General features: G+C 35.7%; 1 protein-coding gene across 1 annotated transcript in view; it reads right to left on the bottom strand.

Annotated features, from left to right (window-relative positions):
• LOC121386571 (serine-rich adhesin for platelets-like) overlaps window positions 1-20,718 on the bottom strand; it is a 66,395-nt gene that overhangs the window by 28,611 nt on the left and 17,066 nt on the right. The window contains exons 10-16 of the mRNA XM_041517521.1: window positions 17,239-17,331; window positions 12,945-13,331; window positions 11,421-11,500; window positions 9,369-9,432; window positions 5,107-5,313; window positions 1,666-1,768; window positions 34-157 (exon numbers count right to left, since the gene is read on the bottom strand). Coding sequence (XP_041373455.1) covers window positions 34-157; window positions 1,666-1,768; window positions 5,107-5,313; window positions 9,369-9,432; window positions 11,421-11,500; window positions 12,945-13,331; window positions 17,239-17,331 — 1,058 coding nt within the window. The remainder of the gene's footprint in view (window positions 1-33; window positions 158-1,665; window positions 1,769-5,106; window positions 5,314-9,368; window positions 9,433-11,420; window positions 11,501-12,944; window positions 13,332-17,238; window positions 17,332-20,718) is intronic.

Below are 20,718 nucleotides of genomic sequence, written 5' to 3' on the forward strand. Positions count from 1 at the left end.
ACCTAAAATACATCTTTACAACGCAATTCTCACCTCCATGATTTGATAAATTCACTTGGCTGGTATCTTTTCTTATTACTTGTAGTAATATTAACAGTAGATCCATCTTTCAACATCAAGTCATCGGAAACTTTATTATTGTAAACTCCACAGAGACCTGCAATAAAAAAAGGTTTTCATGACATTACAGTTTCTCAGATGAATCTTAGCACATTAAGTAGGGGCGGGATTTAGGTCAGTTGGTCGAGTGATCACTTGAGGTGCTTGCGTCGCACCTCAAGTGATTAGGTTTTTTCTCGTTCCAACCAGTGCACCACAACTGGACAAAAGCCATGATATGTGCTTTCCTGTCTGTGGGAAAGTGCTTTTAAAAGATCCTTTTCTGCATTCGGACAAATGTAGCGGGTTTCCTCTGATGATTATGAATCAGAATAACCATATGTTTGACATCCAATAGCCGATGATTAATCAATCAATGTGCTCCAGTGGTGTCGTTAAACAAAACAAACACACTGAGCACATTAAAACAGTTGAAACAATAACAAGAATTCTGTAGAAGTGAAAGTCTCCTCTATCACGAACTAATCAGTGAATAATAATTTAAACAAATGTCATACACATTCAATATTAATCTAATTCTTTATTTATTTAAAACAAAAATTTAAATTAAACTTTTAATAATTTGAATATTTATTTAAACAGCCATTGAGAAAAACACTTATAGCTGCAACTATAAACCACGTTTCAATGACATGTGACTTAATAGTTTGTGAGAAAATTTAACAACACCACTTGAGTATATTGATTTATTAATCATCGGCCATTGGATGTCAAATACTTTGTAATTTTGACATATAGTCTTAGAGAGGAAACCAGCTATATTTTTCCATTGGTAGCAAGAATCTTTTATATATACCATCCCATAGACAGGATAACATATACCACGGCCTTTGGTGTATCAGTCGTGGTGCACTGGTTGGAACGAAAAATAGGCCAATGGATCCCAGAATGACCAAGCATAAGGCAAGCACTCTACAACTGGGCTATGTTCGTCCCCGGTTTGTGAGAAATGGACCAAATGTGAAAACATAATGCTGAAGAGGAACACAATACTTGCCGCCGTCACTATCACCAACGGACTTCATCAATGTGGGGGACGGGACATAGCCCAGTGGTAAAGTGCACGCCTGATGTGCGGTCGGTCTAGGATCAATCCCCTTCACTGGGCTCAGTGAGCTATTTCTCGTTCAAGCTGGTGCACCACGACTGGTATATCAAAGGCCGTGGTATGTGCTCTCCTGTCTGAGGGATGGTGCATATAAAAGATCCCTTGCTACTCATGGAAAAAATGTAGCGGGTTTCCTCTCTATGACTGTCAAAATGACCATATGTTTGGCATCCAATAGCCGATGATTAATAAATCAATGTGATCTAGTGGTGTTGTTAAACAAAATAAACTATTATTTCATCAAGGTGAGGGAAATACTGCTGAGAGAAAAAAGTATTCTAAGATTCTAAAACGATCAAATGACCTGCTAAACACTGTAAAGTTTAAAGCAACAAGATGACCCAAAATCCAAAATAGTTTGTTTCTATTTGATAAATAATTGACTTCCATGATAATGGTTTTATTTTGATGGATGTTCTTTAAAAACTGAATTTTACCTCTAGTTTTTCCAAAATCCCTTCCTGATGGCTCAATCCAAATACTGATAAAACCTAGAATGGTGTTCTTCACAGTCACTTTGGTACCAGTTGGCAACAGTACCTGAAATAAAAACATTGCATTGCAATCCTCACTTTCTGTATAGTAACACTTAGCAGCAGTACCTGAAATAAAAACATTGCATTGCAATCCTCACTTTCAGTATAGTAACACTTAGCAGCAGGACGTAAAATATAAAATAATTCAAATACTGAAAGAATGTGTACTAAAATAAAAACATTGCATTGCAATCCTCACTAGCTGTATAGTAACACTTAGCAGCAGGACCTGAAATAAAAACATTGCATTGCAATCCTCACTTTCAGTATAGTAACACTTAGCAGCAGTACCTGAAATAAAAACATTGCATTGCAATCCTCACTTTCTGTATAGTAACACTTAGCAGCAGTACCTGAAATAAAAACATTGCATTGCAATCCTCACTTTCTGTATAGTAACACTTAGCAGCAGTACCTGAAATAAAAACATTGCATTGCAATCCTCACTTTCTGTATAGTAACACTTAGCAGCAGGACCTGAAATAAAAACATTGCATTGCAATCCTCACTTTCTGTATAGTAACACTTAGCAGCAGTACCTGAAATAAAAACATTGCATTGCAATCCTCACTTTCTGTATAGTAACACTTAGCAGCAGGACCTGAAATAAAAACATTGCATTGCAATCCTCACTTTCAGTATAGCAACACTTAGCAGCAGTACCTGAAATAAAAACATTGCATTGCAATCCTCACTTTCTGTATAGTAACACTTAGCAGCAGTACCTGAAATAAAAACATTGCATTGCAATCCTCACTTTCTGTATAGTAACACTTAGCAGCAGTACCTGAAATAAAAACATTGCATTGCAATCCTCACTTTCTGTATAGTAACACTTAGCAGCAGTACCTGAAATAAAAACATTGCATTGCAATCCTCACTTTCTGTATAGTAACACTTAGCAGCAGGACCTGAAATAAAAACATTGCATTGCAATCCTCACTTTCTGTATAGTAACACTTAGCAGCAGTACCTGAAATAAAAACATTGCATTGCAATCCTCACTTTCTGTATAGTAACACTTAGCAGCAGTACCTGAAATAAAAACATTGCATTGCAATCCTCACTTTCTGTATAGTAACACTTAGCAGCAGGACCTGAAATAAAAACATTGCATTGCAATCCTCACTTTCTGTATAGTAACACTTAGCAGCAGGACCTGAAATAAAAACATTGCATTGCAATGCTCACTTTCTGTATAGTAACACTTAGCAGCAGTACCTGAAATAAAAACATTGCATTGCAATCCTCACTTTCTGTATAGTAACACTTAGCAGCAGGACCTGAAATAAAAACATTGCATTGCAATCCTCACTTTCTGTATAGTAACACTTAGCAGCAGGACCTGAAATAAAAACATTGCATTGCAATCCTCACTTTCTGTATAGTAACACTTAGCAGCAGGACCTGAAATAAAAACATTGCATTGCAATCCTCACTTTCTGTATAGTAACACTTAGCAGCAGTACCTGAAATAAAAACATTGCATTGCAATCCTCACTTTCTGTATAGTAACACTTAGCAGCAGTACCTGAAATAAAAACATTGCATTGCAATCCTCACTTTCTGTATAGTAACACTTAGCAGCAGTACCTGAAATAAAAACATTGCATTGCAATCCTCACTTTCTGTATAGTAACACTTAGCAGCAGGACCTGAAATAAAAACATTGCATTGCAGCAGAACATAAAATATAAAATAATTCAAATACTGAAAGAATGTGGTCTAAAAACAAACTTTCAAAAAATTCAACCTAACACAATATACCGTCACACCTGTCTTAAGCGGTCACACAAGAGAATAAAGAAAAGTGAATGCTTAAGACAGGTTGGCGTTGATTACAGATTGCCATATATACAGTCTTTAAAATGTATGGTTTGCTTTTCTTTTGTTCTTTTTGTTCTTTTTTTAATATTTATTGTCCCCATAACATAGAATGGCAGTATCAGGGTTGGGGTGCCCTGAGCTCATTGTCTCACAATATGTTTTTTATATATTACATATGATATACATATTTTAATATGCATACATATAAATGGCAAAATATATACACACGAACAGATATAATAACATACCTTATGTTGTTGATGATGTGCTTGTTTTGTTTTGTTTGTTTGTTTTATTTTATTTTTTGTTCTTGATTTTTAAAATGCTTTATTATCTCGGGCCAAAATGAAAAGAAAAAGAAAAGGAAAAAATGTCATGTATGGAATTAACATTGATAAAAAAAAGTGTTATAAAACGATGTGTGAAGGAGTAGAAAGCGCGAAGAAGGTAGTTTTGAAATAAATATATCTCAATATTTGATAGATTTAATAAGCTTTTATGCTTAAAATAAATTATACCACTGCTCCCATAGTTTCTTAAAATCTTCATAATTACCATTTTTAAATAAGATACATTTTTCAGTTTCAAACTTTTCTTCAATTATAGTTTTTAAGGCAGAGAATTTTAATTTTGTTTTTGTATTTTCATGGTATAAATATAATATTTTATGTTAATAATTAACTAATTTATTGCATATGTATTTGTTTTTTTAAGCAGACCCAAAATGGCAATATGTTTATCTATATTTATGCACTCTCCTGTAGTATTGAATATCCAGTTTGTAATATTTTCCCAAAATTCTTTAACATAATAACAATCACAAAATAGATGTTCAATGGTCTCTGGCATACGATTAGAAAAAGTACATTTATTTGAATTAATATAATGTATTGTATATAGAAAAATGTTGGTAGTGAGAAATCTGTGTAGACATTTGTATGGAAACCAACGTAAAGCTGTATCTCTAACACATTTAAAAGGTATAGTGTAAAATATATTCCATTCTGCTGGTGAATAACAAAAACCTTTATTTTTATATTTTAATTGAGACTTTGGAATGACTGTTGTATAACATAATAATATGTATATGTATAAATACACAATAGAGATGTCGTAACTGAACAGGTACACGTATTCCTGAAGGTGTGAAGATCGCTTATTTGCTGCAATTTGTTCCTGTTATTAAAAATATCCCTTTTTTATGACAGTGAATATTTACTGTGACGGCTTAATACAGGTATTTTTGCGATTAGACAGGTGACCGCTTATTACGAGTGTATTTACATCATAAATCGTTTGGAAGGGGAAAAGGTGAATAAATGAAGATTAATAATTTATGAATATATGAATATGAATAATTTATGAATATATGAATATGTATAATTTATGAATATATTATTTATGAATATATAATTTATGAATATATGAACATGTGTTACTAAGTTTAGCTGATATAGATATCGGAAAAAATATATCAAATACAATCACAATTATCATGAAAGTTATAAAACATACGTGGTAAATTTGTCCATTGAGTTCCTGGTAAATCTTGGTTGATGGAGTTAAGTCATCCCTGAAGAACTGCTCCGGAATGAGTGGATTTAGGAGACGCCATAAGCCTCTCATTGAACACTTGCTGAAGCGGATCACATCATTGCCCGACCTCACAGTCAACCCACAGTTACTGGAACCTTTAACCGTCCGTTTAGTGTACACACGAACCTGTGCCATACAAATAAAGTAAAACGAAGGTTTTATTTAAGGATGTACTCAACGCATTTTCATCAGTTGTTATATGGTGTTAGACATACATGTATGGTTAAAAACACAGAGATGAGAAAGGAAACCCTCCACAGCGAGGATATTAAACGAGCTTCCATTTCGTATCATGTTTATGTCCCGAGTGAAATAATTTTCAGTTGTCATAAGTTTTAGCGAGTGACAATGAAAATTATTTCACGAGAGACGTAAACATGATACGAAATGGTAGCGAGTTTAATATCTTATTGATTATACATACTCGATCGTAATTTATATCACTCATCTCGTTTCGTTGACGTTCTTGTAAGGTTGTAGTGCGCAAATTGATGACGTCATCGTGTGTCGTCAAACGTCTTACGTCTTACTTGGCATTCTAGTGGGACCTATCACGTTGATATGTACCAAGATATTTTCAATTCAATTCAATTCAATTCTTTATTAGCTTTAAGTTTTACCACTTATCAGCATATATACAAAACATAATACAAAACAAATATATATATATATATATATATATATATATATATATATATATATATATATATATATATATATATATATATATATATATATGTGCACACAAATTGTGGTTATGGTTTTCTTGAAAATAATTAGGGATACTAAAAAACCCCAAAAAACAAAACAAAACAACAACAACAACAACGTTTTCCTTACTTACTGTAATAGCTGATCTCTAATTTTGTTTGCTTGTACTAGATATTTTCCTTGGTTATTAAGTTCTTTTTTGTTACTTATAGTTAACAACTGTATAAATAGAAAAACACTTGACTGCCTGTGATAATACATTCTTATGTACTTATGACGCAAATCTTTGTATTGTGGGCATTACATTATAAAATGGTATTCATCTTCTATAACATTTGTATTACACATTGTACACTTTCTTTCTGATCTTTCGATGTTACGATATCGGCCAGTTTCTATATTTAATTTATGAGCACATATACTGATTCTGCATATTTCCTTTAAATATCGTTCATCTATTGGTGATTTAAGGTAAGACTGTAATTTGAACTCTATTGTCAACATAATCTAAATTCCAAATGTAATTCAAACCCAGCATGTTAAGTTACTGCCTAATATTCATTAACCTATTATCATGGTATTGTATAATTTCTTCATATATGCCACGTAACAAATAATTAGTAGAGTTGCGTAATTTTATTTAGTATTTAAATATTCTGAGTTTTCTTGTGATTTTCAGCGGGAAACGCCCAAGTTCACTATAAACAAATTCTTTGCACGTTCTCGACTTAACACCCAATAGTCTTTTAGAGAATTGTATGTGCAGCTTTACAACATCAAGGGCCTTGTGGAAAACCCATATTTCAGAAGCATAGCTTAAAATAGAATTTACATATGTATCAAAAACAGACAGCATTTTTACATACATTCATTAAAGAAAACAATGCTTTACGCCCTTGTTCTGCAAATCGCTTCTGCGTGCATGCGAATTTGCCGTTGTAGAAAAATAAAACACCAAAATAAATAAATTCATTTACAACATCAAGTTTACATCCATTAAAATACCACTTCTCGTTGTCTCGAATTCGTCCTCCATTTCTAAAAATAACTATTTGGGTGTTTTTCGTATTTACTGTTAAATCCCATTTACGTGTATAACTTGACAGAGAATTAATCTTTTTTTGTAGTTCTTCGGGTGTCTCCGCTAAAAGAAGCATATCATCGGCGTACATTATAAGAAAAATATTTAACATCTGTATATCAATATATGGACAATTATCAGACATTAATTGAAATTCACAATAAAAATAATATGGGGGATAACACTTCTGCCTGTAATAATACATTTTTGCATATAAAGACATATTTGTAACCATATGGGTAACAATACATAATATGGCCCATATTATGGCCTTTGTTACACCAGTGGTGAAGCACTGGCTGGAATGAAATACAGTCCAACTCAAAGATAGTGATTAATATTAGACTGATAGCACACCAGGCGAGTACTTAAAATACAAATATTGATTACCACTTGCTTGTACATAACACATGAGTAAATATGGACTAGCTCTTGTTATAACACAGTTTTAACCTATGAGATACAAATATTGATTACCACTTGCTTGTACATAACACATGAGTAAATATGGACTAGCTCTTGTTATAAACACAGTTTGAACCTATGAAATACAAATATTGATTACCACTTGCTTGTACATAACACATGAGTCAATATGGACTAGCTCTTGTTACAACACAGTTTGAAGCTATGAAATACTGATTATAATCTGAACAAAACTATTAACATTTTTAAAATTGTATCTCTTCACAAGGCAGAGCCAAAACAATGATTTGACATGGTCTGCTCCTTTAATCACTGTCAATCCTTCCTACTTTATCTGTAGGATTGCCACTCTCTAGGATGATACATCCTTCCTACTCTAAGTGTAGGACTGCCACTCTCTAGGATGATACATCCTTCCTACTCTGTGTGTAGGACTGCCACTCTCTAGGATGATACATTCTTCCTACTCTGTGTGTAGGACTGCCACTCTCTAGTATGATACATTCTTCCTACTCTATGTCTAGGACTGCCACTCTCAAGGATGATGCATTCTTCCTACTCTAAGTGTAGGACTGCCACTCTCTAGGATGATACATTCTTCCTACTCTGTGTGTAGGACTGCCACTCTCTAGTATGATACATTCTTCCTACTCTGTGTGTAGGACTGCCACTCTCTAGTATGATACATCCTTTCTACTCTATGTGTAGGGCTGCCACTTTCTAAGATGGTACATCCTTTCTACTCTATGTGTAGAACTGCCACTCTTTAGGATGATACATCCTTCCTACTCTAAGTGTAGGACTGCCACTAGCTAGGATGATACATCCTTCCTACTCTATGTGTAGGACTGCCACTCGCTAGGATGATACATCCTTCCTACTCTATGTGCAGGACTGCCACTGGTTGGACAAATGTAAAACGACACAAGATGAAGCTCATTGGATATTTAAACACGCGGCGCTCATGAATCACTGCCTAGTCAGTGGTGACATGAGGTGTTTGTCAAAGAGGAACATATCATCATCCGTCGGTGGTTCCGCCATTGTTAAAGAGGAGCATATCATCATCCGTCGGTGGTGCCCACCATTGTCAAAGAGGAGCATATCGTCATCCATTGGTGGTGCCCACCATACATTCGCTCAGCTATAATCGTCAAGTCTAGATGCATATAAATGGAATTTACCATCAGGCATGAGCTAAGTAGGTTCGAAACTTACCAAATGATTGTGTTTTTAGTAAATAGAGGATTCGTCACGTGTTTTATAATACGGAAAATATCAACCGAGAAACAATGCAGACAAATACCGATTAATTAGACGAGGTTGATATTTTAAATATTAAAAAACACCAGTAGCGAATTATATTTATTCCATATTTAGTAAATTACAGTACTAAAGGCGCCTCCATCAGTAATATGACGTCATGACAATTAGCACAAATTACTTTAACGTCACACACTTTAACTAAATCTTACGAAAACATTACGCTCAGGTATACAGGTCTTGATGGATTTTATACAAGTGACCCGTTCACAGGAACACATTATTACTGATAGACCTTGACAATTTGCATATACCTTTAAATTTGCATACCATTATTAACCGGGTTAATAAACTAAATTATCGCATGAGTTTATGACATGGATATCATGGGTAAGTTATAAGATAAATTATATTGCAATATAATGAGGTGAGATGGTACATTGGTTAACACTGACATAACACAAACAAATAGTTATGAAAACTGAATGTTTAATGACACCCCAGCATAAAAAAGACATCAGCTATTGGGTGTCAAACAATGGTAAACATTGAAATCAAACCATATTGAATAATCATACTGAAAACACTAACCTGATGGAATATACTCAATACAAACGACAACATACACACACGCTACAAACATAGTTATCTTAATATATAAACATTGTAACCTCAGTGGCTATGGTATAAAACAACTAACCTCAACATCCATTTCAGTGTGTTGGTAAAGAATATATTCTCCTGTCCACATGTTTTCGTATTTACTGAAAAAGAAGGGGAACAAAAAGAAAAAAAAGAGTTGAATTTGTTACTTTTGTGATAATAATAAAAATAATAATTTAAAGGGACTGTCCTGAGTTTGCTGCCGTTGTAATGTATTTACGATTAACAAATCCTTTTTGAAGACTAAAGTTACGTATTAAAGATATTTTATTGTTTGGAATATCAGTATCTGTATAAACAAGGTGTTTGTTGACATCCTAATGTTTGTAGTAACCCAAACCAGATTTTATCTTCAAATAATTTCATACGTACAAAAATATATACATTACGAAGTAAAATGAGAAATGACTACTATAAACGTTAACACACGACCGCAAACACATTGGATATACAGACACTGGTTTTTTCTAATCAAGAAAATGTATTGAATTTGCAATTTTAGTCACCAAAAGGCTCTATTATAGTAGGAAACATGTTACAGTGGCTGCAAACTCACGACTGCCCCTTTAATAAATAATATAGTTAACACAGACGCACATCCATGGTCTCACAGAACATGTTTCTGAAGTGACAACCACGAACAACCCAAGCAGCAAGCAAATGTGACCATATGAAGGTCTATAATGACTTACAGTCCGTCAAAAGTGACCATATGAAGGTCTATAATGACTTGCAATCCGTCAAAGGTGACCATATGAAGGTCTATAATGACTTACAGTCCGTTGAAGGTGACCATGCGAGGGTCTATAACGACTTACAGTCCATCAAAGGTGACCATGTCAGGGTCTATAATAACTTACAGTTCATCAAATGTGACCTTGTGAGAGTCTACAATGAATTACAGTCCGTCAAAGGTGACCAAGTGCGGGTCTATAATGACCTACAGTCCATCAAAGGTTACCATGTGAGGGTCTATAATGACTTACAGTCCGTCAAAGGTGACCATGTGAGGGTCTATAATGACTTACATTCCATCAAATGTGACCTTGTGAGGGTATATAATGACTTACAGTCCGTCAAAGGTGACCACGTGCGGGTCTATAATGACTTACATTCCATCAAATGTGACCATGTGAGGGTCTATAATGACTTACAGTCCGTCAAAGGTGACCACGTGCGGGTCTATAATGACTTACATTCCATCAAATGTGACCTTGTGAGGGTATATAATGACTTACAGTCCGTCAAAGGTGACCACGTGCGGGTCTATAATGACTTACATTCCATCAAATGTGACCATGTGAGGGTCTATAATGACTTACAGTCCGTCAAAGGTGACCACGTGCGGGTCTATAATGACTTACATTCCATCAAATGTGACCATGTGAGAGTGTATAATGACTTACAGTCCGTCAAAGGTGACCACGTGCGGGTCTATAATGACTTACATGCCATCAAATGTGACCACTGACTTACAGTCCGTCAAAGATGACCACGTGCGGGTCTATAATGACTTACAGTCCGTCAAAGGTGACCATGTGAGGGTCTATAATGACTTTAGAATCCATCAAATGTGACCTTGTGAGGGTCTATAATGACTTACAGTCCATCAAAGGTAACCTTGTGAGGGTCTATAATGACTTACAGTCCATCAAATGTGACCATTGACTTACAGTCCATCAAATGTGACGATGTGAGGGTCTATAATGACTTACAGTCTGTCAAAGGTGACCATGTGAGGGTCTACAATGACTTACAGTCCGTCAATGGTGACCATGCGAGGGTCTATGATATACAGTCCACCAAAGGTGACCATGTGAGGGTCTATAATGACTTACAGTCCGTCAAAGGTGACCACGTGAGGGTCTATAATGACCTCAGTCCGTCAAAGGTGACCACGTGAGGGTCTATAATGACCTACAGCCCGTCAAAGGTGACCATGTGAGGGACTATAATGACCTACAGTCCGTCAAAGGTGACCATGTGAGGGTCAATAATGACTTACAGTCCGTCAAAGGTGACCATGTGAGGGTCTATAATGACCTACAGTCCTTCAAAGGTGACCATGTGAGGGTCTATAATGACTTACAGTCCGTCAAATGTGACCATGTGAGGGTCTCCCGACGACCGGCAGACTGTGTTCTTCTCATCGCGACTGACGATCGTCAGCTGTGTGTATAAAAATAAAAATATTTACCAACAACACCACTGTAATAAATATCAATCATACAATACTGTAATAGCACATGTAATTCACAACAAAACAGAATGTAATTCATTTGCAGTAACACTGTATAAAACATTATGTATAATTCCAGTGGTATTAGAATAAACAGGAAGCCAAAATCTGAAAGGTGTATATTGACCTATACCAATGTTAGTGCAACAACAAACAAATGTTAGTGGTACAATTTGTTTTTTTAAATAATATATTTCAGTAATACAGTGCTATTAGAAATACTTTTTGACTTCAAATGTGTTTGGAACCAACATTTATGACTTCAATTTGGTCTCCGTCTGGTACTTACAACAATAGAACATACACTATACAATAACAAAATTGTTTGCAACTTCAATAGGATATCTGCTTAGAACTTATAGTAACAAGTTTGTTTGTGACTTCAGTCAATAGGATATGTGTTTAGAACTTACAGCAACAACTTAGTTTGTGACTTCAGTAGGATATCTGTTTATAACTGTCAGTAACATTGCAACCTTCTTTGTAACATTTTGTGACATTAATATGATCTCTGATTATAACATTTTGTGCCTTTAATAGGATCACTGTTTATAACATTTTGTGACTTTAATAAGATACCTGTTTAGAACTCTCAGTGACACTTTGTTAGTGATATATGTTTATAACTTACAGGTAGTACTAAACCAAATACCTTTCGTCTGGGTCAAAGTTCGAGGTGCACCCAGCTTTTGATACAGAAGTTAACATCACAAGTCCTGTGATTGGTGATAAATGTGAGTGTGTTGGTTGTAAAAAATAGTTTCATCTAGGAAAAAAAAATGTATGCAATTTTATTTCATTTAGTAGCACTGTGTCAAGCAGTCTTGTGCTTGAAGCATGAAAGGGGTACCCGTAAAAAAGAGTACTCATATTTTGTGCTGAACTAGGGTAGTCATAGACGCTACCTATTATCTCTGAAACGAGCAGCATCCCACCCAATTTTTCTGATTTACTTTAAGGTTGAGGGGTGGTATTATTTATATCCGTTGTGTTTATGTCGATTGATGTGCTGCATGTAGGAGTTTTAGCCACATATGTTACTGTTGTCGACTATGGGATTTGATTTGGTAGTATACACCCTACAGTAACACCCTGTTTATGACTTCAATAGGGTCTATGTGTGGAACTTACCGTTACGATTTGATTTGGTAGTATACATCCTACAGTAACAGCCTGTTTATGACTTCAATAGGGTCTATGTGTGGAACTTACCGTTACGATTTGATTTGGTTGTATACACCCTACAGTAACACCCTGTTTATGACTTCAATAGTGTCTATGTGTGGAACTTACCGTTACGATTTGATTTGGTAGTATACACCCTACAGTAACACCCTGTTTATGACTTCAATAGGGTCTATGTGTGGAACTTACCGTTACGATTTTGTGTGTGACTTTAACTTGAGTCTTGTCTGACAATTCGTCTCTCTGCTGTATGTCGACGTCGACGGTTCTGTTGGCAGTCACCTGGCGGTCAGACACAGTGTTGATGTGCAGCGTCTGGCTCATGGACGACATGTGTGCCCCGCAGATCGCCTCGTCCACCGACACGCCCGTGTAGCGGACAACCACAGGGTTCTTTACCACGTTGTTTGTACACTTGAGCGGCGACATGTCCGGGTTAGCAAACGCTTCGAAGAATACAGAGCAGGGCTGACCATACTTCAACATGCAGTAGAACTCCGGGCTGATCTTCATAGTGATGTCCACGTCGAGAACAGTCTCTCCTTCGTACATCACCAGGGACGAGGGACTCTGAACCTGTGTAGAATATTGTCATACTGAGGTTGTGTGTTGTTCACCAGACTCTAACTGTGTAAAATATTGTTATATTTATGTTATGTGTTTACTATTCACAAGACTGAACCTGTGTAGAATATTGTTATATTGATGTTATGTGTTCACAGTTCACCAGACTCAGAACCTGTGTAGAATATTGTTATATTGATGTTATGTGTTTAGTGTTCAAAACAGACTCTGAACCTGTTCACCAGACTGGACCTGTGTAGAATATTGTTATATTGATGTTATGTGTTTACTGTTCACCACAGACTCTGAACGTTTGTAGAATATTATTATATTGAAATTATGTGTTTACTGTCCACAAGACTGAACCTGTGTAGAATGTTGTTATACTGCTGTTATGTGTTTACTGTTCACAACATACTCAGAACCTGTGTAAAATATTATGATATTGATGTTACGTCTTTACTGTTCACAAGACTGAACGTGTGTAGAATATTTTTATATTGATGTTATGTATTTAGTGTTCACCACAGACTCTGAACCTGTGTAGAATATTGTTATATTGATGTTATGTGTTTACTGTTCACCAGTCTCAGAACCTGTGTGGTATTGCTATATTGATGTTAAGTGTTTACTGTTCACCAGACTCAGAACCTGAGTAGAATATTGCTATATTGATGTTATGTGTTTAGTGTTCACCACAGACGACGGACTCTGAACATGTGTAGATTGTTATATTTATGTATTACGCACCCACTTGACTTGTCCTGACAGGCAAACTGTTATCCTCTTATCAGTGGATGCCTATCACAGATTTCACTATACGTGTTTATGTTATATTTTGTAAGATTGGCTAGTGGAAAACCCACAATGTCGTTTACTAAAACCCACACCTACTGTACACAAAACCCCAACCCACACCTCAAGTGATGAACTGATATATCAACAGAAATGTCTGTAATCATGGAAAATAATAACATGTTATTTCGCACAGGTAATACCAACTTACCTGGCATGAACAACAGTTCACACAGGTAACAACAACTTACCAGGAAAGACAAACTGTTCACACAGGTAATAACAATTTACCTAGAGAGACAAACAGTTCACACAGGTAATAACAACTTACCTGACGAGAAAAACATTTCACACAGGTAATAACAACTTACCTGGAGAGACAAATTGTTCACACAGGTAATAACAACTTACCAGGAGAGACACATTGTTTACACATGTAATAACATCTTACCTGACGAGACAAACAGTTCACACAGGTAATAGCAACTTACCCGATGAGACATACAGTTCACACAGGTAATGACAACTTACCTGGAGAGACAAACATTTCACACAGGTAATAACAACTTACCTGACGAGACAAACAGTTCACACAGGTAATAACAACTTACCTAGAGACAAAAACAGTTCACACAGGTAATAACAACTTACCTAGAGATAAACAGTTCACACAGGTAATAACAACTTACCTGGAGAGACAAATTGTTCACACAGGTAATAACAACTTACCAGGAGAGACAAATTGTTTACACATGTAATAACATCTTACCTGACGAGACAAACAGTTCACACAGGTAATAACAACTTACCTGGAGAGACAAACAGTCCACACAGATAATAACAAGTTACCTGTAGAGACAAACAGTTCACACAGGTAATAACAACTTACCTGACGAGACAAACAGTTCACACAGGTAATAACAACTTACCTGACGAGACAAACAGTTCTCACATGTAATAACAACTTACCTGACGAGACAAACAGTTCACACAGGTAATAACAACTAACCTGACGAGAGAAACAGTTTACACAGGTAATAACAACTTACCTGGAGAGAGAAACAGTTCACACAGGTAATAACAACTTACCTGGAGAGACAAATTCTTCACACAGGTAATAACAACTTAGCAGGAGAGACAAATGGTTCACAGAGGAAATAACAACTTACCTGGAGAGACAAATTGTTCACACAGGTAATAACAACTTAGCAGGAGAGACAAATGGTTGACACAGGTAATAACAACCTTACTTGACGAGACAAACAGTTCACACAGATAATAACAACTTAATTGACGAGGCAAACTGTTTACACATGTAATAACATCTTACCTGACGAGAAAACAGTTCACACAGGTAATAACAACTTACCCGACGAGATAAACTGTTCACAAAGTTAATAACAACTTACCTGGAGAGACAAACGGTTCACACAGGTAATAACAACTTACCTGACGAGACAAACAGTTCACACAGGTAATAACAACTTACCCGAAGAGATAAATTGTTCACACAGTTAATAACAACTTACCTGGAGAGACAAACGGTTCACACAGGTAATAACAACTTACCTGGAGATAAAAACAGTTCACACAGGTAATAACAACTTACCTGGAGAGACAAACAGTCCACACAGATAATAACAAGTTACCTGTAGAGACAAACAGTTCACACAGGTAATAACAACTTACCTGACGAGACAAACAGTTCACACAGGTAATAACAACTTACCTGACGAGACAAACAGTTCACATAGCTAAAAACAACTTACCTGGAGAGACAAACGGTTCTCATAGGTAATAACAACTTACCTGACGAGACAAACAGTTCACACAGGTAATAACAACTTACCTGGAGAGACAAACAGTTCGCACAGGTAATAACAACTTACCTGGAGAGACAAACTGTTCACACAGGTAATAACAACTTACCTGGAGAGACAAACAGTTCGCACAGGTAATAACAACTTACCTAGAGACAAACAGTTCACACAGGTAATAACAACTTACCTAGAGAGACAAATAGTTCACACAGGTAATAACAACTTACCTGGAGAGACAAATTGTTCACACAGGTAATAACAACTTACCAGGAGAGAAAAATTGTTCACACAGGTAATAACAACTTTCCTGGAGAGACAAAGTGTTCACACAGGTAATAACAACTTCCGGAAAAGACACACTGTTCACACAGGTAATAACAACTTACCTGACGAGACAAACAGTTCACACAGATAATAACAACTTAATTGACGAGGCAAACAGTTCACACATGTAATAACATCTTACCTGACGAGACAAACAGTTCACACAGGTAATAACAACTTACCCGAGGAGATAAACTGTTCACACAGTTAATAACAACTTACCTGGAGAGACAAACGGTTCACACAGGTAATAGCAACTTACCTGACGAGACAAACAGTTCACACAGGTAATAACAACTTACCTGACGAGAGAAACAGTTCACACAGGTAATAACAACTTACCTGACCAGACACACAGTTCACACAGGTAATAACAACTTACCTAGAGACAAAAAGTTCACATAGGTAATAACAACTTACCTGGAGAGACAAATTGTTCAAACAGGTAATACCAACTTACCAGGAGAGACAAATTGTTCACACAGGTAATAACAACTTATCTGGAGAGACAAAGTGTTCACACAGGTAATAACAACTTCCCGAAAAGACACACTGTTTACACATGTAATAACATCTTACCTGACGAGACAAACAGTTCACACAGGTAATAAGAACTTACTCCGAAGAGATAAACTGTTCACACAGTTAATAACAACTTACCTGGAGAGACAACCGGTTCACACAGGTAATAACAACTTACCTGAAGAGACAAACTGTTCACACAGGTAATAACAACTTACCTGGAGAGACAAACAGTTTACACAGGTAATAACAACTTATCTGGAGAGACAAACAGTCCACACAGATAATAACAAGTTACCTGTAGAGACAAACAGTTCACACAGGTAATAACAACTTACCTGACGAGACAAACAGTTCACACAGGTAATAACAACTTACCTGACGAGACAAACAGTTCACACAGGTAATAACAGCTTACCCGACGAGACAAACAGTTCACACGGGTAATATCAACTTACATGGAGTGACAGACTCAACGGGTCACTTGACTTTGGTGGGCTGACTTTATTTCCACACCTCTTTGGATATCTCGCTGTAACCTGGCAGTATATCTAAATAAAACAAAACATTCTTTAATAATTTACAACACAAATTACTTTTACCACAAATGATTTGTAACACATATTAATATAACTATGACATACCAAATATATTTGCTTCATTTAAGGAAGGAATGTTTTATTTAACAACGCACTCAACACATTTTATTTACGGTTATATGACGTCAAACATATGGTTTAGGACCACACAGATATTGAGAGAGGAAACTCGCTTCATGGGCTACTTTTTTCGATTAGCAGCAAGGGATCTTTTATATGCCAGTCGTGGTGCACTGGTTGGAATGAGAAATAGCCCAATGGGTCCACCAACAGGGAACGATCCAAAGACTGACCGCACATTGCGTGAGCGCTTTACCACCGGGCTACATCCCACACTATGAGTAAAGGTATGTTAGATTAACATGTGTGTGCATGTACCAATATGTATTCTTTTAAAAACCTGACCAGTTTTGTATGTGGGAATGTATGTATTGAACTTACAATATTACCACCTTGTTGTGTGTTGTTTGCTGTTATTTTAATGTCTTACTGTGTTTTTGTACGTATGTGTGTATTTGTAACCGGGTGTTTTGAACTACATTCAGTCATACATTCTATTCTGTTCACATACTTTTATTTAGTTAAGAGCACACTTGCGCAGGCTTTCATTTTTTGTTGCTTTGTTAGGTTTGGGTTGTGCTCACTGATAACTCAGTTTTGACATGCCCAGTGGCATTTGTTTCTTGCTTTGTTTTTGAATTCTCCTGGCCGCCAGAGGCTTTGTGACATTCAAAAACAACAGACCACTTTTATGACAAGAGAAGATTTTATTCACAGCATCTGCACAAGTAACATTCACTAAGAGTTTTAACTGTAAATACATATTGTACATGGCTTATACCATAAGTACTTGTTTTAATTTATTTTTTTAGTCAATAAATAGGATTAGGATGTTAACTGATTAATAATATAGTAATAGTATTGTAGTTAACGTCACACACATTTAGGATTAACATTTCAGAACAGTGGCAAATGGTATCTTCATATCCAGAACACTAGAGTAAAAACAAGCACAAGTACAAATGTTCTCTGTTCACTAAAATACTGGCTCTTTAGAAAGTTGCTAGAAAAATATCTTGTAAATGTATTCTTCCAGCCTTTGATTATGCTAATATAATTTGGGATAACTGTAACCTTTATCTATCAGAAAATATCCAGCTTGATGCTTCACGCACAATCTGTGGGGCTGTTCGTGGGACATCTCACCAATCGCTATACAAAGAAACGAGACTTTTACCTCTAGCTGAGAGGAGGAGGAGACACAAAGTATGTATGATGTACAGAATATGTAATGGTCTCTCTCCTTGATAATTGTCCATCCACCTACCTCGAACTGTCGGTCAAATAAACAGATATTCCTTGTAGTCGAACATTTTCAATCGTATTGATGTTGTTCACAATAATTATATTCTGAATTTTTCTTCCCATCTAATATTAATTCATTGAACAATTTATCGATTAATATTAACAATTCCACACCTATCATTTCTTTCAAGAACAAATTAAAATAAAAACATATGGCAGTCCCTGCACATTTTTATGAGGGCAAAAGAAAGCTACACGTACTGCACTGCAGACTTCGATTAGGAATACGTGATGTAAATGATCACACATCAACAGGCTTCGTTGGAGAACATCCATATTGTACCTGTGGTCATCACGTTGAAGAACATCCATATTGTACCTGTGGTCATCACGTTGAAGAACATCCATATTGTACCTGTGGTCATCACGTTGAAGAACATCCATATTGTACCTGTGGTCATCACGTTGGAGAACATCCATATTGTACCTGTGGTCATCACGTTGAAGAACATCCATATTGTACCTGTGGTCATCACGTTGAAGAACATCCATATTGTACCTGTGGTCATCACGTTGGAGAACATCTATATTGTACCTGTGGTCATCACGTTGGAGAACATCTATATTGTACCTGTGGTCATCACGTTGGAGAACATCCATATTGTACTGTGGTCATCACATTGAAGAACATCCATATTGTACCTGTGGTCATCACGTTGGAGAACATCCATATTGTACCTTTGGTCATCACGTTGAAGACTCTGAACATTTCCTGTTATGTTGTCGTCTAAAGCGCCAGACCTGCTTATCCAGGTTGAATTATTTAAATTTAAATTTCAACACATTAATATATGGCGATCCCAACTTAACACTACAGAAAAATAAATAGTCTCATTTTCAAAGCAGTCCACAATTTAGTTGCTGAAAGGAAACGTTTTGACTGATAAAACTGTCCACCTTCTCCATTATTCTTTTTGTTTCTCTGTTCTCATTTAGATACAAATATTTGTATCTTGACAGGTTAAAAATACAGTAGTTCTACTTTTGTTCAACACTAAATGCACATCGTGTATTTTTCTCAACAGGTCCATGTTGACCAGCTAATACTTCAATTGTATAATGTAGAGAAAGGTATTTATATAGGCTACACCTGTTGACCAATCCCATCTGTTAATATATAAACTTGACTAAGTAGTGTAGTTATGTAATTATACATAACATTGTGACTCAGCTTAATATATAGAGGTTATTACCAGAGTGATTTTCGGTATCGTCAATATCATATATTAGGAATAAAAAGTGTATTATGCGAGCTTCTGGCGAACATAATACATTATTCTTATTCATAATATATGATATTGACGATACCGAAACACACGAGGGTAATAATCTCTTTATCATATAACCTCAAGCTTAATACAACGTGTTTTTGTAAACTGTACACGTAACTTTAATTCCAGTCCGCCATTACTAGATATTCAAATGATGTAAGAATATGTGGCGCAGTTTCTTTTTGAATGGAAATGACGTCAAACTCGAATGACATAATTTTGGATGTCCTTACATCAAATTAAACTAGTTCTTGATGTTTTTTGTTTTATAAACGCTGAACAGCTTTTAGTGTAACATTGCTATTGAAATGTTTTTATTTGATGACTATGAATGCATACGTCAATTACTGAGTGTCGCCCTAGTACGTTTGCTTAAATGTCAATAAACCTAGTGCCGTGACCTCAATTAATTTACATCTAATTTGCAAAGTTATCAAATTCTTAAAGTATGTGATCTGAAAAATATCACATACTTTGATTACACTGAAAATGTAAGATATTTTATCATAAAATTGGCTATGCTAGTTTTATAGAATAGTCAATAGAGTAGGTTAAAGTTTAGAGTTTCTGTTATAAATAGAGGATTCGTCACGAGTGTTTTTAATATGGAAAATATCAACCGAGTCTATGTTAATCAGTATTTATGTGTGAGTGCATCATCAATTTAACATTTGCACACTTATTTGTATATTTATATATTTCC

Source organism: Gigantopelta aegis, chromosome 12 (genome assembly GCF_016097555.1).
Source record: "Gigantopelta aegis isolate Gae_Host chromosome 12, Gae_host_genome, whole genome shotgun sequence".
NCBI lineage: Eukaryota > Metazoa > Mollusca > Gastropoda > Neomphalida > Peltospiridae > Gigantopelta > Gigantopelta aegis.